This window comes from Babylonia areolata, chromosome 19 (assembly GCF_041734735.1).
Source record: "Babylonia areolata isolate BAREFJ2019XMU chromosome 19, ASM4173473v1, whole genome shotgun sequence".
NCBI lineage: Eukaryota > Metazoa > Mollusca > Gastropoda > Neogastropoda > Buccinidae > Babylonia > Babylonia areolata.
In genome coordinates this window covers 10,597,595-10,621,275 of record NC_134894.1, presented here as the reverse complement: position 1 = coordinate 10,621,275, position 23,681 = coordinate 10,597,595, and the positions used below count along the sequence as shown (strand labels likewise).

At 43.4% G+C, this 23,681-nt stretch overlaps 1 protein-coding gene across 2 annotated transcripts in view; it reads left to right on the top strand.

Annotated features, from left to right (window-relative positions):
- Positions 1-23,681, top strand: part of LOC143293439 (rho GTPase-activating protein 21-A-like) — an 80,899-nt gene that overhangs the window by 45,361 nt on the left and 11,857 nt on the right. For both annotated transcript variants that reach the window (XM_076604292.1, XM_076604293.1), the window contains exons 11-20: positions 358-493; positions 3,490-3,547; positions 8,373-8,498; positions 9,855-9,944; positions 11,083-11,286; positions 11,860-12,058; positions 13,216-13,379; positions 13,931-14,165; positions 22,095-22,258; positions 22,995-23,120. In XM_076604292.1, the coding sequence (XP_076460407.1) occupies positions 358-493; positions 3,490-3,547; positions 8,373-8,498; positions 9,855-9,944; positions 11,083-11,286; positions 11,860-12,058; positions 13,216-13,379; positions 13,931-14,165; positions 22,095-22,258; positions 22,995-23,120 (1,502 nt within the window). The remainder of the gene's footprint in view (positions 1-357; positions 494-3,489; positions 3,548-8,372; positions 8,499-9,854; positions 9,945-11,082; positions 11,287-11,859; positions 12,059-13,215; positions 13,380-13,930; positions 14,166-22,094; positions 22,259-22,994; positions 23,121-23,681) is intronic.

Here is a 23,681-nt window from a genome sequence, read left to right as displayed (position 1 = left end):
ACGAAGAAGGTGTCAGGTAGCAATTCATTGTCTTTTTCTTCATAAACACTTTAAAAAACACCTTTTTATAAAGTTTTTGTTCTTGTTGTTCACAAATTTGTAGTATGTTTAAAACTTTTTATACATTAGAAAGAAGCAAGAAGCAAAGAAAAATTTAGTATGATAAAACAAAGGTACCTTTTTTCTGGTATCAGTAAACATCTTGTACTTATCAGACTTTTGGGGGGGGGGGGGGTAATGAGAGGAAGAGAAAGAGGCTGACAACAGTTTCAAGGGAGTATGTTAAATATTTTCATTTGCAGAAAGAGAATTAAGCGCCACATTACCATAGATGAGTGTGTGTGTGTGTGTGTGTAGATACGGTAGAAGACTCCATGGCAAAACTCCATCGCCGCACCTCCTACCTGATGGCAACAGCCCGTGATCGCTCTAACAACCCTGGTCTGGAGCCTGCCTTCTCGCCCTTCTCTGTCTCCATACCTGAGGAACCTGCGTAAGTCTCACCTGCATGCCCATCTTTGTCTTTCTGCTTTTGTTTTCCTGCCATTGGGTAGGTCACAGTTGCACACACACATGCATGCAGAATTATGCACACACACACACACACACACACACACACACACACACACACACACAACACAACACAACACAACACACCACACCACATAACACAATCTCTCTCTCTCTCTCTCTCTCTCTCTCTCTCTCTCTCAGTCTCTCTTCAGAATTCAGTTCAGGTAATTGATAAGTAAACTGGCACACCCATTGGGGCATACTTATCAGAAGTCAGTAGACCCAAACCAGATAAAAAAATAAAAAAAAACCCAGCCACAAACAACAAACCTATTTTTGATGACAGTAGACTGTTGTCAGTCAGCTGAGGCACGCCTTTGGTAAAAGGACCTTTATTTAAAGAACTTTCCCTTTTAATTAGGTAACATGCACAGAACCTCTCTTACACAGTCTCTCTCTCTCTCTTTCTCTGAAACTACCGATACATGTATACATGTGCCCATAGCCAAAATGATTAAACATTCATTCATTCATTTAATCATTCATTCATTCATTCATTCCTCTCTCTCTCTCTCTCTCTTTCACTCACTCACTCACACACACACACACACACACACACACACACACACACACACACACACACACACACACCCTGCAGATTTGCAAGTAAAAGGTGTTAAGATTTTCTGTGAACTTAGCAGTAAACAACGGACATCTTGATCCAGAATTATTCATTCTGCAGCTTATTTTTGTGCTGAACCTGTGACCGAAATGCATTCACTAAAAGTGGATAGTTTTGTCTTGGTCAGTATGTGTCTGTTTATCTGTAAGGGGAAGGGTTGAAGGAAATGAAACGGGAATATTGTGGACTGTGGGAGGGAGAACATGAAGGGTAGTTTGAGTGACAGTGAACGCGGGGAATGTTTATTATTGATTTGGTTTTGAACATGACTGATGACCCTGTATCAGAACTCTCTCAGATTTAATTTTTCCAGAACTTTGCTGTCATGTTAATTGACTGTGGTAAAGTTTCTTACTGCATGAGCCCTTCATCGCCATATAACAATGACCTGGATGAAAAGAAAATTGCAGATCACACGCATGCACACAGATGCTCATGCTTCCATGTTCCCTCACATGTACGTCAGCAAATGCAGAAATGTATAAATGCATGTTTGCACAAGTCATACGCATGCACACAAATGTATAGAAGTGTCAAGAGAGATTATAACACTTTGTGTTTACTTAGTAAAGAACAAATTAAAACATAATTGCACCTACTCAAACTTGTTGCAATGTTATTTTATTGTTACTTATTTCAATTGATATGATTCAGTTGGCTATAGTTGTTTTTTGTTTGTCAATTTATTCTAACTCGGAGCCACTTCCTGTTCTTCAGTAATTACTCCATGCTTGTTGGATTGATAATGTGACCATTTCTTGCGGGTAGACAGGTTATTACAAAGAATGTTTCATCATTTGATATTATTTGATGAAAGTCATACTAGTGCTGGAAAATTGATTGTTTTTCTTGATTTTGGTGGAATGATCAGTTCTTTCTTCTTATATTTATTTGGGTTTCTTCTGTTCATGCAATGACCTTAAAGTGGCTTTTGATGTTTACGTTCTTTGGGAAAACAAATTGTCTGGTTTTAACTCATACACGCCAAAAATAATTTACTGATGGGCTCTGGTATTAGTTGGTCTAATGATACTTGAATGTTTCAGCCGATTTCAACTCACAATATGCCATAATTTCCTGGGGAAAAAAGATTGGCAAAAATCTCATATAACCTCTCCCTTTTGTGATTTCAGTCTTGGCATGGTGGTGTCAGACATCTTAGCAAACATCTCTTACAGCCTTTCCTTGTTATAATTTTAGTCTTGGGATCCTGGGGGCAAAAAATCTGATCCTGTCTGCTTCTTGGAAACCTTAACCTTGCAATGTTGTTGTAATAAAACGGAAGTAATTGGATGTTGTATTATAGCAGTTGCAGAGTAGATGGGGTGTAATTGTTTGCCAAAAACAGTTTTGATATGATAGCTGCTTCTGGTCTTACTGAGTTAATGGAGAGATGTCAAAATCAAACGTTGACCAGAGAAAAAACTTAACAACCAGTGTCAGATATTTTTAAGATCTGCTCGTTTATATTGTGGATGTACATTTGTAGGGATGTAAGATTTAAAAGTCCACATCAGGGATGTTTTTTTTAGCCAGATGAAATTCTGATGTGAAGATGAAATGAAATAGTAAGATTCAGCTTACAGCAGAGGCGACTGAAAGAGGGGCAGAACTGTTTTGATTAATTCCATGGGTGATGAGCTTCTATGTAGATATTACACAGAAAGAACAGTATGTGATTGCAGTACAAAAAGCCCTGTCTCTTTTGAGGATGGTTTAAATGCTTGTTGGTAAGTGCACAGAATGGGTTCAGGATGGTAATTATAGTTGGTGAAATGTATAACAGCATATTGTGCAGGGAATTATTTTCCTTCTCTTTGTTTACTTGGCAGAGTCAGGAAATTTCTGATTTGAAAGAAGTAAGTATGTGTGATGACAAAGGAGAGGGTGTGTGGGTTTACCTAGAGAACAGGAGAAAAGATGTGTGCTGCTTGAGGAGGATATTACTGGGGCAGTGTTACAACTGAATTTTTTTTCTTCTTTTTTTATTTTAGAGGAGACATTTACAACTATTAAGTGCTCTTGGCTGTGTGAGAGTTTAAACATGGGAGAGTTCAAGGATGGAAAAACACATGGCTTTAGATACTGACGTAGGAGTTGGGACCACAGACAAAAAGGAAGTGCTTAACCATCTGACTGCAAATGTGACACAGGATTTTCTGTATACCTGGTATCGTCTGCTGCTTTTACAACTTGTGTTTTTTTTTCTAATGGTAATGGCTTCTATTTGTTAAACCGTAAGTGGTAGCCACTCTTTGTCACCTGTTCCGCTGTTGCCATGTTGTTTCCAACAGGTCTACCCCCGTGCGTCAGTTCAGTTTGAACAAACTGAAGAACTTCTTTGGTGAACAGGTGTGTTAACAGGGTGAACTGACCCCCCTTCCCCACCCCTTTGTGATCCTCCTTCCCCACCCCCACTGACTGACTGACAGTTTGTGGATTAATCATTTGAAGTTGAGAAGTATTGACTAACATGATGATTGTATTGAAGCATTAACTCATAATACATTTTGGTTGAAGCAGTTCAGTCTGTTAAAAAGTCTTCTTTTTGTTGTTGTTGTTGCAAGTTTTGGGAGAATTTTGATGCACATAATGCATGTTGCTCTTTTACTCTAAAAAAAAAAGCGCAGGACACAGATCTTTGTTTTGTGTGAGTTCGTTTTGTTTTGAAGATTTGTGACCAGGAAAAAAAAGAAAAAAAAAAAAGAAGCAAACTTCAAATATAATTTTTGTGGGCAAATCAGTTAACAAGAGTTACATTTTACATGTTTTAAGAAAGAAAAAAGCAACTGTGCTTATATCATATATCTAAAGTAAATATGAAGTAGCATTCATTTGCATGGGCATGGATTCTTGTGTGTCCCATTCTGCATGTTTAAAAATTAAAAAAAAAAAAAAAAAAAAAAAAATCCATTCTCATTGGCTTTCAAACAGACTGAACCGCACACCAGTTTGCATTGTTCAGTGGGCCAAAGCAAACCTCAGACTGTCAGAGACTGTATCCAGCAGTATAATTATCTTGCTCTGACAGTCATGAGATGTGGCAAGTTATAGTTTGACCACTAGCATGATCACTTTTTGTTTAATTCATATTTTGATAGTGTGACAAGCTGACAAATCAGCAGTCAACTAAGAAACACCTTTTAGTACAAAGCTTATGTTGTTACTGAAGTATTGGTCTTTCTAAAGTTGCCATTGAGTTGTTTCACCATCATAGGATCATGTATGTAAATGTATTTAGATATATACAATGGGTTCAAAGCTATAGGATTATGAAGTTCATTTTAATGAAAATGTTCATTAGAATGAGTATAGTAAATATAGCAACTTAAAACGAGGAAGGGAAATCTTGGGGAAACTGGTCTTGAAATTATTTATCAATCATAATGCTCTACTTGAACATGCTTGTACATTTTGTTCCCACCCCATTCCCCAGCACTCAACCTGTTCTCCGTCAGCTGTCTGACCACACAAGATTTGCTTTGACCCACATTTGCATGAATTTTGATGAGCATGTATCAGGAGGCCAGAGGTTGTTGGTGTGTATTCTTGATATATCAGATGCAACCATGAACACTAACCTAACACCGATATATCAAAGGTTTAACCATGTGTCTGTTTTTTTTTTGTTTCACCAGTTTGATTAGCTCACCATTGATTTGATTTTTTCTTTCTTTTTCGTCATCTGCCGGTGCACCCTCCTTTGATGGGAACATCAGCAGAATTGTAAGTAGTGTGTGTGTGTTACACTTCACTTTGTCAACATTTATTTTTATTGTCAACATTCATTTTGGATAGAATTAAAGAACGAAACATTTTGTTTCTCATGGTAAAGATGTTATGAATTAAGACAGAGAGTAAACAAGGCGGGGAGGAATTATAAAAGATGTAGTGATGAACACAGCAGGATTTGAACAAAAGACACGGGGTGTTTATGAAGGGGAAATGGGGGGTGGGTGGGATGTGGGGGACCGCATATGTTTGAATATGGTTTGATTGCATGTGACTTGAGTTTTGCTTTTGCAGTGCAAGTAGATTGCATCAGAAATGAAATATGTATATTACTGCCGGCACTTGTTAAATTGCCAAACATGTCTTCTGAGGCATTAAAATCAGAATGGCATTCACTTGTCTCACCCTGTGAAAGTGTGAGCAACTGTTCATATATATATATATATATATATATATATATATATATATATATATATATATATATATATATATATATATATGAATATGAATATAAACATGGACATGTGGGTGTTAGGTTTAAGAACCCTTGAAACTTGACTGCAAGTTGAAATATTGTTCATGACTCATGAGAGTGTTTCGTACTGAAATGGCAGGCAAAGCCAACACTCTAGTTTGTTTGAATACAATGCCGTGTGGTCATTTTAGGTTGACATAGGCTGTCAGCACACTGCATGTTTGAATGGCATGCAGTATGCCCCCAAAGCGTGGCGACTACCACTGGCATATAGTTGTTAAAATGGCATGCTACCCGCTCCTGACTGAGCAGCTTGGTTGATAGGTTGGCACATTGGTTGAAGATGGCACATCACTGGTAGGATGAATGGCTGGTAAAGAAAGTCAGTTGTGGTCTTGTTGAAATGGTGTTGCTCTTGCTTTTGAGATGAGCACATGCAGTTGGTATATTGTTTTGTTAAGAATGGAACAGTGTGCTCTGAGTTTCGAAACGTCTCATGGTGTGCATTTGTCAAGAGTGGTATAGTCGCTTGTTTTGTTTTTTATATAAAATGTCAGGGTGACATTGGTTGTCGTGTTTCAGCCTCCATGGTATTTACTGTTGATTTGTCTCATCATCTAATCATCTTCTGAGATGTTTGCCATCTCTTGGTCAGTTTTCTCATGGGATTGTTAAGGTCTGATGTCACTTCATGGCTTAGTCAGTGATAATGTGAGTTGCAAAGGTCACATTTCAATTTTCTGTTGAATCATAAGGCTTTTTTTTCCCCCCCATCTCTATCTCTCTCTCTCCAATCCATGTTGAGTCGAAAATCTAACATATCTTCTCCTTCTACTCCTGCTCTCTCTTGCTCTCTGTCTGACATAAATTCATTTCAGATATCATTTATTTTGTATGTTGAGCTATAAGTTAGCATCAGTTATGTCATGACTGTCCCTTGTTTTTTCTTCCCAACCATCCGTTCAGTATCCGCTTCTGTAATTTTGTGGCAAATTTTTCAACTCTCTTACATGACAATGAACTGCTATCAGTTTACTGTTAAATAACCCATGTCATAGAGGTTCATTAACAACAGCTTTTAGGACTGAAAAAGTTCAGTTTGATGACATACACTGTAGCTTATCAAACTGACACAAACAAGATTTGTCAGTTTGCTCTGTTGGCCACATTTTGTGACTGACTCAGTACTGTACTATGCCAGGTTCGTTATCTGCTCAGCCAGTCAGCGCAGTTCCATGCCTTCAGTTTTCAAGTATATTTCCAGTGACAATGCACTTTCAGGGTGTGTTCAGTCACAGAGGCTTAGGCTTACTTGCTGCTTACAGGTACACATGTTTGATGGAAGGAGTTCTGGAGTCACAGTGCTCTGTGGTCAGTTGTCCCATGTCGTATGTTCCATGACATTTTCAACATGCTGTAAAGAGTTATTCCCTTGCAAATGTCAGCAAGTGCTCTATTGTTCAGGGTCTTCGGCTTGTGTTCTCGGCTGTGTTGGTTTTGGTTGTTGGGTCTGATCTGTATTATGCTGCATTTTCCTGTTACAGCACGATTTTATTTGAAATTTTATTTTAAAATTTATTATTTTCAGTATCTTCTTCATTCATGTTTTGTATTCATTGTATTCAGGGGACATGTTATCTCGAGTATAGATATACATCATTCTTTGATACAGTAGTATCAGTATTTTGTAAGATACTTGTATTTTGATATTCACAATGAATTCAGACATGTATATATACCTACATCTGTATATACATGTGAAATCTGCATTTGGTGTTGGCCTACTATCAATATATTACCTGTTCTTGTATATTTTCTATTTTATGTATATGTATTATATATAATGTATGTGAATTGTTTATACAATTCAAGTTTCATAAAAAAATTAATTTAATGATTGTGTTTCTGATTAGATTGTGTGTGTGTTTTTTTTTTGATGACTTCATTATAAGATGAAAATGATAATTTTTTCTTTCTTTGTAGTTCAGTGATATGCACCATTTACAGCAGTTTTCATTTGTGGCCAGACACTGAGACTACTAGAATGGTGCTGTAAGCAGTTATGCTCATCTGTTGTTTTTAAGCTGAATGGAAAGGAGGATTTGGTATCCAATGTTCCTTAAAAGAATAGGCTATTTTAGACTGGTTTTAAAGATGGCATCATCTTAAAATGTACTTATATGTGAATGTTATCAGTTTGAAGATGACTGTCAGCATTTAAAAACAAAATCAACAATGAAGTGCAGTGAAGATTTGAACATGATTTTATCAGTGAAAGGAAACAAGCCAGCATTTAAAAAAAATTTTTTTTTTTTTTTAGAGATAATGATATTCACCAATATATGATCTAAACATTCTTCACACTTTTAAATTTTCTATAATGAAGATGCTAACAGAGACTTAGAAAAGATGAGTCATTCAGAAAATCAGCTTATCACTCTTTTTAGTGAATCATGAATCTTTATGTTGTCAGAAATGGGGAGTCAACGGAGGTAGACTGACAGCAAGGGAAATAATTTTGAGCTTAATTTGTACATATCTTACTGGGCTTCACTGGTGCACAAGGCACTTCAGGATTTCACAGCGCTTTCTAAAATGAGCCAAAATGAATATATGTCGAAAGTAATTTTGATTGGGGAATTGCTTTATTTTTGCTTTTACTGTGAGTACATGTATATTTGTCAAATTATCATTAGTTACAAGCTTGGATCAACCCTTTGGTTAGTACTTAGAAATGGTTTTGACAGTGATGCATGTCATACACACTTAAGCATACACATGCATGCACGGATGCGCACATGCACACACACACACACATACACATACATACTCACACAGACACACACACACACACACACACACACACACATGCACAGAGCTCCCCTCCCCCCCCAGCCCCCCACCCCCCACCCCCAGTCCCCCCACTCTTATTGAATCCGATGCTGTACTAACCATCACTGTGTCGTACAGACGCCCAGCATTGTGGAAGCCACAGAGCGGTGCCGTGTGGTGGAACCTGCACAGCCTGAGAGCCCCCTGCCTGACATCACTCGGGAAGGGCCCTTGTGGTGCAAGACTGCTGTGTCCGATGGAAAGGTCAGTCAGTCAGTCGATTGGCTGTCTCCATACTTATGTATTTCCCTTTCCCTTTCCCCAGTTCTCTGTCCTACCCTTCTCCTATCTGCGTGTCTGCTGGTGAGCAGTTTTTTTTCTACATGGTGAAAAAGTATGAAATTAAATAAGGAAACCTTTGAAGGAAGCAAATGATATTCGGACCTGCCTACCATTACAGTTTTTCTGTAGTTGCTACAGAAATTGGTAAATAAGTATGGGACTTCTGTCACGGGTTTAAAGATATGGTTTTCATGTGATAGAAGAAAATGTATAACCATAGTCACTAAAACTTTGGGTACTCAAGATGGGGACCTAGAAAGCGAAGTGTGTCTATGAGACTGATAGGAAAGACAATGACAAAGAAAGTGGAAAAAATAAGTTGTCTTTCAAGAAGAAGCTGGACAAAACTTCCGAGCTAAGTATTTGGAGACATCCCATACTTAAAGCGAGCGGGAAAGGCCTGGTGTTAACACACTGTATGGCTTCCTGGTGTGATTTTAATGTAGCACACGATGGACTTGATGACTGCCAAAGACATGCGGGGACAAAGAAGTACATAAATGCAGCAAATGTACCAAAGTCAGCCCAGGCTAACACAGACTTTTGTTTTAAAAGAAAGCAGATTATAAGCCTTGTATTGAAAATAATGATTGATCGGAAATTACCTTAGTTGAAGAGGGAAAATACAACCATCCATTCACGGCTGCTGACCAAATATTTGTGGCACTCAAGTTGATTTTTTGTTCTTGACCTCTTACATATAGGTCAGTGGCCTTGCAATTAGATCATGAATTTTCTTTCCTTCACTCACTTTCTGTCTTGTTATGAAATGTTTGTGTGTGTGTGTGTGTGTGTGTGCATGCATATGTAGCTTATGCTAGGACATGTACACTTCAAAATAAGTATTCAAGAAACACAGTTAAATAGAAATATAGCACAAATTAAGTATTCCTCATAGTAGTCCAAAACTACTGAAAATTTGCATTTGTGGGTTTGAAAACTACTGAAGGGGATTTACAGGGGTAGGTGAGTATGAAATATGAATCTTGAATTACCTGAGTGAAACTGTTCAGTCATGCCTGACACTATTAAATATTTTGATATTTGGTGATTTCTTATGAAAGGATTGCAGTATCAGTGACGGATCATCCATTCCATTCATTGTACAAGGAGCTGAGGTCCTTCAGTAAGCTTCTGGCTTCCCAACTGCTATACATCATGATCATGTATGAGATGATATTTCTTAGAGGGAAAAAAATAAGTGCTTGCATGTGTGACATAGCTCATACATTTGTTTGCAATGCATGTTTGCTTGCATGCTTGTGTGTGTGTGTGCAGAAATGCAGCGACCGATCTTGGAAGCAGGTGTGGGCCGTACTGAGGGGCCATGCCTTGTTCCTGATCAAAGACCGTAGAGACGGCAATGCAGTGAGTCCTGTTTCTTTTTCTTTTGTATAGTTATTTATCTGTTTATTTATTATTGTCATTATTTGTTATTATTTTTAATATCCCAAATGGTTTGCTAACCACTGCAGTGATTGACATCAGAAGATTGTTGTAAACTTGAGATAGTAATGAATCATTATGTTATGTGAATGATAGTGACGAAAACTCAAGATAATAATGAATCATTGTGACATGTGAATGACAGTGGCGTTTGTGATGAACCTATGAAACTGAAGATGCGTTCTTGTGATGATAACACGAAAAAAAGTGGTCAGTGGTGATGACTCCTTTATAAAACAAGCCAAAATTACTTTATCGGCCCACCGCCCAACTTTCATGACCATAATTGTCCGCATGACTTGTGCACACTTGCCTGTTGTTTCTTTCTTCTTCCAAAACTCTTTAATGCTCTGTTAAAATTGTGTGTTGTTTTTGTTTGTGTGTGTTGTTTTTTTGTTTGTTGTTTTTTGTGGGTTTTTTTTTTTTGCTTACATCTGAAAACAAAGTGAGTTAATGTAATAATCCTGTCTCGGTTTTTCATGTGTCTTTGTACGTGATAAACTTAAGCAAATTCTGAAATAATTTGTCAGCACCAAATTTGGCTTAAAAATTGAAGGGGGAAAATCCATTCTTCTTCCCGCACGTTTCAGTTACAGTGACAGTAAACTTCCTTGGTGTGCTTCGCAAAATATTTTGATTCCTTAGTTTTAAAATAGAAATAGCAAAGGGTCAGACTGAATAGGTTGGTTACAGGAAGAGGAAATGAGTGGTTGCTAGGGGACTACCACCTGGCAAAGAAAGAATTCCATAAATCAGCCAGAGTTATGTCTCCCGGGAGGAACACATAACTGAGCGGTGTGTGACAGCGAAGGTGTTTATTCAACAAGGGGGGAGACGTGCCTGCCTGCAATTTGGTTGTGCCATCTGTCAGGTGGCCATTTGCAAATGATAAGGGTTGCTTTGCTGTGTTTCATAAGTACACTCAGTGATTGAGTGAACTGGCAGTGCAATGTCAGTCTCATTTTAATTGTTTTCCTTATTTTTCTTTATATATATATATATTTTTTTTTTTTTTTTTTTTTTTTTTTTTTTTTTTAAACAAAACCTATTCTATTTCCAGGCACCTACGTTCAGCTTCGAAGAGCCGCCAATTTCCATCAAGTCATGTCTGGTGGACATAGCCCATGACTACAGCCGCAAACGCAAGCATGTGTTCCGCCTGACCACCTACTCGGAGTCTGTCTACCTTCTGCAGGCTGAGGACAAGGGCACCATGATGTACTGGATACAGGCCATCAAAACCAACAACAACCCAGATCATGATGTGAGTGGTGCTGCGTTCACACTGTTGTTGATATCGTATGCTGCATGTTAAAAGAGAAGTCTACAGAAATGTGAAAATACACTATTGCTGAGCCATACAACATATTTACAAATAAATACATGTTTCAAACAGTCTGACCAAGCCTTGTCTTTGCGTTATCATCTGTTCAGTTGGATTGTTCAATGCATTATAATGTATTTTCATTAGGACTATTGTATTGTAAAGCACTTACAAGCAAAATATATTCGCTAAGGCACCATGTAAATAAACTTCTTCTTTGTTTTACAATTTTACTCTGGTATCTGTAGAATATAGTTATTTTATGTTGTTTATTTTAATTGGGTATCTGTGCAATCTAGATCACTGGGTATATGTAACATGGATCATATGAGCTAATACTGTGTTCAGCATATATTTATTGTAAATAAGGGTTCTTGTTGGAATGTAAGAATAGTCAAATTATGTGTTGTTCTGTGGAGCTAATGTGTCACCATTTTTAATCAGCAGCAATTTTCTCTTTTAGAGGCAGTAGTACAGTTTTCTGTATCTTGTATCTCCTGTGCCTGTGCCCAGGATGAGGGCATTGGCAGTGCAGAACTGATTCGCCGTAAAGCCAGCACGCAGTCAGACAGCGGGCTCTTGCAGACCTCGCCCCAGACTGGCCACCGGGAGAAGGACAAGGAGAAAGAGAAAGACAAGGCCAGGAAACAGGTCAGCATTCCCTTCAAGGCCAAGCTGCCTCACTCCCCCAGCGTGCGTCGAAAGAAACCAGGTGAGCTGAGTGTGATTTTTCATCTGCCTGCTTTGTTGTAGAACCTTTTTCTTATTTTATATTTTTGAAAAAGATTTTCTGCCTGCTTTCGGCAGGATATGATTTTTTTAAGGAAAAAAATCAGAACTCTGTGGAATTTATGGTACCATCAGACTATCATATGGATATGATGAATAAAATGAAAACATATGTGTCATAGACAGTATCTTATATCATTGAGAGTAGTGCACTGTGGCAACATGCTCTCCCCTTGATAGAGCAGCCCAAATTTCACACAGAGAAATCTCTTCTTGTAAACACTAAGAGTGATACAATATAATACAATACATTACAGTACAATACAATGTAATACAGTTCAGTGCAATACAATTCAGTACAATACAGTACAAGACAGTGTTCACCTCATCAGACCTTCAGATTATGATGATAGGGTTCTATCAGCCGGTCTGAAGACCATTAGTGAATATTCAAACCTGGAAGTGGAATCATATTATTGTACAGATCACTAATGCAGCCACAAAAAAGTAAGGGAACCACCCCACAAGCACCACCACTTGCCTTGTGTTCAGTTAGGTTGCAGGAAAAGATTGAAACAGCAAATCGGACATAGCTGGATTTTGTTGTGAATGTCTTGGTTATTTTGTCAATTAGCAGTTTGGTTTGAATTTTTTTTAAGAGAAAGCATCTTCTCCACACCCCTCTCATCTGCATACATGTGAAAGACAAACACGGATTCTGGTCAACAGTATATGATACTTTGATATGAATTGTGAAAGGTGACTGCCAGACACTTATAGTGCATGTACATGAATATCCAAGATGAGAGTGCTGCATGTTTTTAGGGTTATAAAATAACCTACAACATATAGGAAACTGTTTCAGGTTGAATTATGCTGAAGGTCCTGATGATAAATTATTCACAAAACACATACAGACGAAAGTCGACCAGATTTTAATGGCATCATTGGTCTCATGTTTTGTTAAGAGGAGCAGACATGAAACAAAAATAAACCAGCACTTGTAAAACGGACAGGCTTCCCATGTAATGTGTACATTCACAGGCAACAGAACAGGTGAAAAAAAAAGATGCAATGATATAAGATAAAAAAATATATGTAAAAAAGAAACAACTACGAATACACTTGTGCATGTTGCAGAAGAGAGCTCGTCGAAGAAGGGAGGCTGGAAGGGGCGCATCATGCCTCGCAGTTTCAAAAAGCAGACCACGGAGGACTCGGCTCTGCTGGAGGAGGCTGAGGACATCTCTAAGTGCACTTTTGGCATTCCTTTGAAAGACTGCATCCCCTCGCCCAACAATGAGGTCTGTTGAAAAGAGAGAGAGAATGAGAAAGATTGGTGTTAGCTTTGTGCGCAGTGGCTTGAGACTGTGTGTGTGCGGGGTGGAAGGGTGTATGTTTTAAGAGAGTGAAAAATGCTTAGTGTTGGAGCCATTATGCCTGTGCTAATTCTGTGCCCTCCCATCCTCTCTCTCTTGACCAAAATGCTGCCACCACTAACATGCTGCCACCCCCTCAAACCCCAACCTCCAAAGTTCATTAAAAGAAAAAAAAAAGGTTTATGTTTCCTGGCTTGTCATGCAAACAAAAAAAGACAGTCACCAGCTATGAACTCTGGTCTTAGGGTCCTTTTTCAGCCAGATTGAAAGTTGCCCATGCTGTTTTCTATATTTTACTAGTTCCAGAGCAGATTGTGGTTGTGCATGCCTTACTGTATATTTAGTTCTCCTGGCATATGATACTCAGTGTTGTGCATCTTTAATGTTCTGGGCAAACCTTGTTCCCATTCTCTCATTGAGTGATGTTGAAATGCTTTAGAATCCAAACAAAATTGCTGCGGTTTGTGTTTTTCCAGTTTGTTCCCCTCATTGTGGAGCTGTGCACTCGCATTGTGGAGGTGCGAGGGCTGGAGATCGTCGGGGTGTACCGGGTCCCCGGGAACTCTGTGGCGGTCTCCCACATACAGGAGGAGCTGAACCGTGGCATAGAGAACATGAACATGGACAACGACAAGTGGCTGGACGTCAACGTTGTCAGCTCTCTCCTCAAGGCTTTCTTCCGCAAGCTGCCCCAGCCGCTGGTCACTGCCGGTGAGTGGGACTCTGCTGGAGTTTTAGATAGTTTTCATTAGCAGTTTTAGGGCGGTGTCAAACCATGCAGACCGATCTGTATAAGCTATACACCACATCAGCTGAGGAAAGAAAGGTGCATACCACACCACATCAGCTGAAGAAAAGAAAGATGCATACCACACCACATTAGCTGAAGAAAAGAAAGGTGTATACCACGCCACATCAGCTGAAGAAAAGAAAGATGTATATACCACGCCACATCAGCTGAAGAAAAGAAAGATGTATACCACGCCACATCAGCTGAAGAAAAGAAAGGTGTATACCACGCCACATCAGCTGAAGAAAAGAAAGGTGTATACCACACCACATCAGCTGAAGAAAAGAAAGGTGTATACCACGCCACATCAGCTGAAGAAAAGAAAGGTGTATACCACGCCACATCAGCTGAAGAAAAGAAAGGTGTATACCACACCACATCAGCTGAAGAAAATAAAGGTGTATACCACGCCACATCAGCTGAAGAAAAGAAAGGTGTATACCACGCCACATCAGCTGAAGAAAAGAAAGGTGTATACCACGCCACATAAGCTGAAGAAAAGAAAGATGTATACCACACCACATTAGCTGAAGAAAAGAAAGGTGTATACCACGCCACATCAGCTGAAGAAAAGAAAGATGTATACCACACCACATTAGCTGAAGAAAAGAAAGGTGTATACCACACCACATCAGCTGAAGAAAAGAAAGGTGTATACCACGCCACATCAGCTGAAGAAAAGAAAGATGTATACCACGCCACATCAGCTGAAGAAAAGAAAGGTGTATACCACGCCACATCAGCTGAAGAAAAGAAAGGTGTATACCACACCACATCAGCTGAAGAAAAGAAAGGAAGTGTACACCACTCCACATCTGAAAAAAAGAAAGGAGCAGATGCCCGACTTCCCCACAAACCCAATGCACTGGTCAGGCCTTGAGTAAATGATAGGCAGCACATGGTCTTTTGTGGGTTTTTTTGTATTCTGTTCCATTTTTGATATTGTCCTTTTGAGGATTGTTTTGTGTTAATGTTCTATTGAAGGCACTGTTCTTTTCATTGGCAAGAAAAAATCTGATATAGTGATCTGTCACTAATATCTGTCATGAGTACATTTGCATTCATGAGATTTGTTGTCACATTCTGAAGCAAAAGTGTAATGAATTGCCGGGAGCTTTGAGGTATTTAGCAGCCCTGTTTGTTTCGTATCAGCCAACCTAAGAATTAAATTTATTTTACAGTTATTTCTTTCCCCTTGCATGGTTTTCTGTGTATTTCAGATCTGTATAGTGAAATGACTTTTTCATGATTTTCTTTCAGTGTCTCAAAACAAAAGTAAACATAATAAAAAAAAAAATTTAAAAAGAGTAAAACTAATAGTTTGTAAGAAATGAATTAAACATTGCTTTTTTTTGCTTTTTTTTTTAATGTGTTAAGATTTAATCTAAAAACTATAAGAGATTGAAATGAACACTGAATTGAATATTAAAAACTATTGTTTTGGTGTCATATACTGTACCATGTCAAACTGATGCAAACTAGGCCTATTGGTTTGCTAACTAGGCCTATTGGTTTGCTCTGCTTGGCCAAATTTCGCGCGGCTAACGGTGAAAAGACGGGCCCACCCGCTCTCAGCCAATCAAACGCCTCTAAAAACTATAAGCGCTTAATCATTCCTTTGGCCAAGGCTCTCCACGCCATCTTGTCAGGTTTACGCTCTGTCTCGTCTTACGCTTTTTTCGGCTATTCAGCGTATCCTTTTGGCCTTATTTTGTTGCATGCGGCTTGTGTTTATTGTATTCTTACATTCTGTGTACTCGATTCGACTCGGCACCCTCGATTCGTTCGATTTTTTCTGCCTCTAAGTCGATCCTGTCTTTCCTTTCTCTGTTGGGGGTCGGATTTTCGCTGGGTGCCTAAGCGCGGGTTCCATGCCTCGTGTGCCATACCACGAAGGCAGGGAATCATGATGCTGGGATTGAGACTCGGTAAGAGACTCTCCCAGGCCCGGAGCTCATGATTCCTCCCGATACGGACCGCGGCGATGCGTCGTTAGACGCTGATCGCGGAGGCGACGTTCGTACCAGTAAAACGGTCATGAAGGGGACTGGGGGGAAAGAGGTACGAGCGTCGCCTCCCGAGGTGTCCCAGCGCGAGGCAGGGAGAAGGGGGAATGGCAAGTCATCTCCGTGCTGTGGGGACTCGCAGCTAGGCGCGGACTCCCAAAGGGAGGCCGCGCCCGGCCATTACCCGGGTCCCCACTCGGAGACGGCCCTCACGTGCCCCATTGTTGTTCCCCCTCCTCCCTTCTCTGTCGACCCCCCTCCCCCACCTCCTTTTGGGGGGGGAGAAAAATTTGGTTCCGGGGGGGGATCTCTACTTTGCCCACCCCGGACCAAGCCACCCCAGTCTCCCCACGGGAGGGGATTCAGGGCGCGTGGCAACCTGCTCTGCAGGTCTTCCCGCTATCCGGCCGGTCTCCCCTGCTGGGGGAGGCCCGTGTGTGTCAGGCGGTTCCGGGCAGTCAGCCCGCTCGTCTTCGGGCGGGACTGACACCCAAGTCGGACCTGACCTCCCTCCGACTTGGCCAGGTTGTTCCCTTCATGGAGGTCAACGCACCAGTGACCCTTGGGGTTCGGGTCACAGTATGGCTGGTGCCCACGGGTGGTTACCCCCATTCTACCCGTACTGGGGTGCACCTAGGGTGCACACTGGGTTGCCGGGAGCACCAAGGGCCAGCCCCTTGTCCGCTCCCCACCGGACCCAACCCAGCACATCTCACAGGGTGACACACACAGCCCCGACAAGTGGGATCGACTTCTTGTCGGTCAGGTCGAGCTCCTCGACCAATATTGCCACTCTGTCCACAAATCGGGCCTCTGTCAACCCACAGGTGACCTCCACGGTCACAACGGCCTCCTTGTCAGGACCGACAGCTGCTCAAGGGCCCTACTCGGCCCGGCGAAGCCGGCAGTCCCCACCTGCCCAGCCCTCGGTCCTACAGTGAGATGAGTGGGTGTTTGTCCCCACACAGCACTCGTGGGTCACTCTTGCATCCAGGGGCGCCCTCTCTGAAAAGGTGTGGCACCCACCATCCCAAGCATGGTTGGACCTACGGTCCACACGCTCCCCACCCGCTTCAGGTGTCAAGGACATAACAGTGGCGGCCATGGTCCCGGCTCGGGATCGTCCCAGCTCATGCCGCTGGGCTGACCACAGCTCACAGGACGCCCCAGTGGGTACATCCACTTGGGATGGCACCCAGCAGGGGATGGACTGCGAACAAGAGTGGGAGCCCCTGTCTTCGGATGAGGACGAACAAGCAGATGAACACTCTTCGCCCACATCCCAGGGGGGACAGATTGAGCCCATGCCTCCCTAGGGACCAGCCTGAACCAAACTCGGACTTTGCCGAGCTCCAACTGACCCTCCCCAATAGGGTCACGTATGCCGAATCAGTCCCTCAGGCTACTTTGTTACCCTTGACCCTCCTTACACCATGTGACTCTAACTCCAGAACCACAAGGCAACTCAGAGTGCCAGAAATGGTGCAGGTATGGCTTAATAAGCCAGCCCGCACTGTCAGGGGTGCTGCTTCCATCCCTCCTCCAGGCAGGGAGTCCCTCTCTGCCCCGGGCGCCTTTTCCCCGGGAAAGTTTCTTTAAGATTCCTCCAAGGGAGGGGTGTGGTCCTGGTACACACAGGACCACCCTGCCTACAGCGGAGCAGAGCCCTCCGCACAGGACAGGATGTTGGTCTCACAGCGCACCACCTTCCCCACTTCAGCTAACCTATACTTTAAAACGTTAGCAAAGTGGGACAAATTGGCCCGCCGCTGCCCCCTCGAGGTTTCCACGGCGTACACCTTCGACACGTTCCTTCACAGGGCCAATGACCTGTGGGAACAGTGTCCGGTTAATCAGGACAAGGGGTCTCCTTCCTCAGTCCCGCCGGGCCTCTTCACCGACCAGAGGTTACACGCTTTTGGCAATAGGGTAGCATCTGGTCTCACGGCAGCTGCAGACACAGCTACCAGCCTTCACTTCAGTACTGTGCTAGCGCGGCGTGATGCCATTTTCAGCCTCTCTAACATTCCTGTGGAGGAGAGGGCTGCCCTGCGGTCCATCCCAGCACAGCAGCACTCCCTCTTCGGCCAGTTCCCGCCCCATTTTGTCAGCCACAGGGCAGGGACAAACAGGGAGGTGGCCTCATATTTGGCCCACACCTCTCATGGGCTCCAGGGTTCTATGCCATTGAAGAGACCGGCCACCAGGGCCCCTCCATATACCACGCCGCCTGTCAAGGCAGCGTGTGCTGAATCAGGGTCAGAGGAATAAACCACCTTATGTCCGTCCAAGCCGACTGGCCATGCCCAAGGCCAGAAGGCAGCACCCCCAATGACTGGGCCCCGATTCAGCACCACCAGTCGTTCAGCCCCTCCAAGTAGGAAACTTGTCCCGGCATGCACATCAGTGGTGTGCTCTGGGACTCAACGACGGGATTATGTCGGTGCTAGAGTCTGGGTACATGCTGTCTTGGGTGGAGGACCTCCCCCCTCTAAGATCCACTCCTCCTCCTTAGGTGCCCAGCTCGACGGAGCAGGAGAGCGTCCTAGAAAAAGAGATATTGCACCCACTCCTCATGGGGCTATATCTCAACTCTCGGACCCGGGCCCCGGTTTTTATGGCTGGTTGTTGGTGATTCCAAAGGTCTCGGGAGGGTGGAGACCAGTTTTGGACTTGTCCCCCCTCAACAAATTCCTCCCCAAAATCAAATTCAAGAGGGACACACAGGCACAGATTCGGGAGACCATCCAACAAGGTGATTGGCCTACCTCTGTCGATCTGGAAGATGCTTATTTTCATATACTCATCCATTCGGCATCCCGTCGGTACCTGAGGTTCGTGTGGAGGGACAAGGGGTTCCAGTTCCCGGCCCTCCCATTTGGTCTGTCCCTGGCCCCTTTCCTGTCTACCAAGGTGCTGCGGGAATTGGTGTCCATCGTCCGCTCGGAATCCATTTGTCTCTGTGTGTACCTGGACGACTTGCTTATCCTGGCCCAGTCGCAGGCCCTGTGCCTGAGTCATACGGCCAGACTTCTAGACCTTTGCTCCCAACGGGGCTTCCTCATGGACCAGCAGATATGCGATCTGTCCCCACGTTAGTCCTTCGACTTCTTAGGGATGAGATTCGACACGCGGTCTATGATAGTCTCTCTGGCGCCAGATCACTGGGACCGTCTGGCAGGCCTCCTCAGCCACTGGCGCCACTCCTCCCAAGATACAGCGTGGACACTTTCTTCCCTCTTGGGCATGATGGAGTCCACGGCACCTCTCATTCCCCTGGACAGGGTTCTCAAGCGCCCTCTCCAGAGGGCACTGAGGTTACGCCAGTCCCAGAGCACTCAGCCATGGGATACCCAGATATGTCTGGGCGAGTGGTTCCTCGAGGTGACATCAGAGTGGTTAATCACCCCCCTTCGGACACAGGGGGTGCCCTTAGCCCCACCTACTCTTCAGGTGGCACTCTTCACAGACGCCTCCTCCCGGGGCTGGGGAGCCCACATGGACTCACTCGATGCAGCAGGGACTTGGTCCCCGGAGGAGCGCCTGTGCCACATCAATGTTCTGGAACTGGAGGCAGTTCGCAGGACTCTCCTGCACTTCATGGGGGAGGCCACTGCCAAGACCATCCGCTTGTTCACGGACAAGACGACGGTCGCATGTTATGTGAACAAATGGGGGGAGCGCACTCGGCAGACCTCTCCATGCGGACTGAGGCTCTCCTCCGTTGGTGCCACAGCAAGGGCATTGCACTTTCAGCGAGACGCTGAGCAGGAAAAACCAACTTCTTGGCAGATGCTCTTAGCAGGTCCAAGAGTGTCATACGCACAGAGTGCACCCTGGACAAGGACAGCCTTCAGGGGGTGTGGGAACAGTGGTTTCGGCCGATGGTGGACCTTGTTCAACAAGAGACTTCCCACTTCCGTCTCTTCGGTTGCCGACCCAGAAGCGTGGGCAGTGGATGCTCTCTCTCTAGATTGGAGCAGTCTGATTGCCTCCGCGTTTCCTCCCTTTCCAATTCTGTCCAAGGTGATACGGAAAGACAGATTGGAACACCCGCAGCTGATCCGCATTGCGCCGAAATGGCCAGTCCAGACCTGGTTTCCGGACCTTCAGTCCCTGACACATGTTCCCACCCCTGGAACTTGAAACCAAATCTCATCTGCTGAGGCAGCCTCGCTCAGGCACTCCGCATTCCAATCCTCAACTGCTCCACCAGCACGCATGGCTGCTGTGCGGTCGGAACTGTCAGCATCACCATTGAAGTCCTCGACCCCTCGGTCGGCCTCTGTGTCGGCTGTGCTGACCCAGGGGTGTGCCTCCTCTGACCTCCTCTCCATAGTCACCAGAGCAAGGAGGCAGGGAACGGAGACTTTGTATGACTTTCGCTGGAAGAAATGGTTGCGGTGGTGTACAGCTCAGGGCATTACCCCTACGAACCTTACGAGCATGCAGCTGGCCAACTTTCTGGCTCTCTGCTCCTCGGTTCATCCTGTCTGCTAGTTCTGGGCGAGGGTACAGGTCTGCCTTCTGTACCACATTGCAAACAGCTAGGTGGTTCCGCCTTGGAAGCGGATTGCCTGCTCAGAGAGGTGGCTAGGGGTGCCCCTCTGAAGGAAGCTAGAGACCCCAGAGGAGTGCCCCTCTGGGACTTGTTCCTGGTGCTGGATTTCATTCGAAAACAGCCCTTCCTACCATTGGGGACTATTCCTTTTGACATCCTCACCCTCAAGACCACTTTCCTTCTGTGGCTGGCCACAGGCAGTCATAGAAGTGAGCTGCATGGGCTTAGTGGAATGCCACAAGATCTGGCCTTCCACAGAGATGGTTCCATCACTATTCGTTTCCTTCCAGAGTTTCTGGCTAAGAACCAAGACCCTGAGGTTCCTTCCCCCTCTCTGAGAGTCAGACCTTTGTCTGATATTCTTGCCCAAGATGAGGATAGGCACCTGTCCTGTTCGGTGTCTCAAATATTATTGGGATAGGTCTCGCCATAGGCGTTCTTCTCAGAGGTGTCTGCTCATCTCCCTCAATGAGAATTACAAGAAAGACATCGCTGCAGGCACCATTTCCCGCCAGGTTTCCCAAGTCATTCGTAGAGCCTACTCTCATGCACACAGGGATATCAGCTGTCTTCATCCCAGAGCACACGAAGTGCGGGCCATAGCTACTTCGGCTGCTTTCCAGCACTCAGTGCCAACGCAGCATGTCTTGGAGGCAGCCTTCTGGTGGTCTGAGAATCCCTTCATCAACTTCTACCTCAGGAATTTCCGTATGACCAGGGCTGACGGTTCCAAGGGGATTTCCTTTGTCGCGGCTAACACTGCCGTCTCAGTTACAAGGGCTCCCCATATGAACCACTAGGCGTTGCCCTCCTCCATTTGCTTTAAATTCTGCATCAGTTTGACATGGTACAGTATATGACACCAAAAGGAGGAGTTTGTATTATACTCCATGTTTGGTGTTAAATATACTTACCATGTCAAACTCGAATGCCCGCCCGTCCGTCCCCGCATCTCCGCCGTGGTTCTCATGGGGCATTTTTGTTCATGGCCACGGAATGATTAAGCGCTTATAGTTTTTAGAGGCGTTTGATTGGCTGAGAGCGGGTGGGCCCGTCTTTTCACCGTTAGCCGCGCGAAATTTGGCCAAGCAGAGCAAACCAATAGGCCTAGTTAGCAAACCAATAGGCCTAGTTTGCATCAGTTTGACATGGTAAGTATATTTAACACCAAACATGGAGTATAATACAAACTCCTCCTGTTAATGAACATTGGCTGAGTATTTTGATTGTGTATTGTTTTCCTTGATGTTCAGTGATTGTGTATTGTTTCCCTTGGCGTTCAGAGCTGTACGACGGCTTCATCGAGGCCAACAGAAACTCTGACCCTGAGAAGCGCATGCTGAAGCTGAAGCGCCTGCTGCAGATGTTGCCGGAACATCACTACGAGACCTTCAAACACCTGGCAGAGCACCTCAGTGTGGTGGCCAGTCATGGACACATCAACAAGGTCAGCAGGGGCCCTTCTCATGATTTCATGGTGCTGTTTTTTTGTTTTTTTTACATGTACAGGATCTTTTTTTATTGTGTTGTTTAGCTTTTGTTGTGCTTGAAAATGCTTGGTGTGGATTGTACATTGCACTGATAGTAGGCATCATCACTTATATTAATTTTTAGCTGAAATGGTAGGAGAGTTTAATTCAGTTGTTATGGTGAGTTTTCTCCTTTTTCACCTTAGACTGCCCATTTATAAGGGTTGGAAAAAAACACACCAGAAAACCCATCAGATATGAGTTAACATTCTATTTTCTAAAAATTGTATCTCGATTTGGCTTTCTCCAGTACCAAGACTGTACATCAAATCAGTTATTTCAACATGTGACGTGTGGCAATTTTAACCAGATGATAAGATAATGAAGTAAGCAAGCTGAAAAAACAACAACAAAGCATAGACACAGACTTTCAGTCCTGAACAGTTTGTTGTTTTTTAACCACTTAGTCTCTCAAGGGAGAGTAGTAGTTTACCCTCCATGAACTATAAATGCCATGTTATATTAACACTTGTGCCAACAGACAGTGGCAAAGTGGGGGGAAAAAGAGAGAGAGAGAAGAAAGCCTATATAGTTGTAATAGTTACTTCTCTATTGGGCTACATACAACAATAAAGAGTTGTACATTGTCACAATATTTCAATAAAGGTGGCTGTGATGTGATGTGTCTGTGATTTTTTACATGGCTGTTGACAGATGGATGCCAAGAACCTGGCCATCATGTTCGGCCCCACCCTGATCCGCAAAGTGGATGATGATACCGTGTCTCTGGTGACGGACATGTCTGATCAGTGTCGCATTGTGGAGAGCATCATCCTCCATGTGAGTTCACCACCTGCCCACCTTGCTTCTTATGTCACTGAAGGCATCTTCATCATGCATAATACAATAGAATAGAATGTCTTTATTACCAAGTGTACTGGGGTCACAAGGAATATTTTGGGGGATGGGAGGGATAGTACATAAAAAAGTAACAAACATGAATCATTAATCGTATACAAATACAGATACAGTAAAATTTTGGACACATGAGTATATCAGTATAAGAACTTTGTGCATGCACACTCACATGCACATATGCACATTCACACACAAGCACATGCACACACGCATACATGCACACACACGCGTGCACACACACACACACACACACACACACACATGTACAAGTATCCTTTCAAAAAGTCATTGAAAATTTATCAACTAAACTTTTCTATCTCGCAATCCATTCAGATTTCTATAGTATGTGAATGGTAGTGGTTCCATTTCAGATTTCCTGTCACTTTTTTTTTTTTGCAAGCAATAGGATGTGGTAGTACGTTTTTCCTGCAATGAAAGAGCAATATGTTGCTCTGGTGTTTCTCCAGACCATACCATCATTAA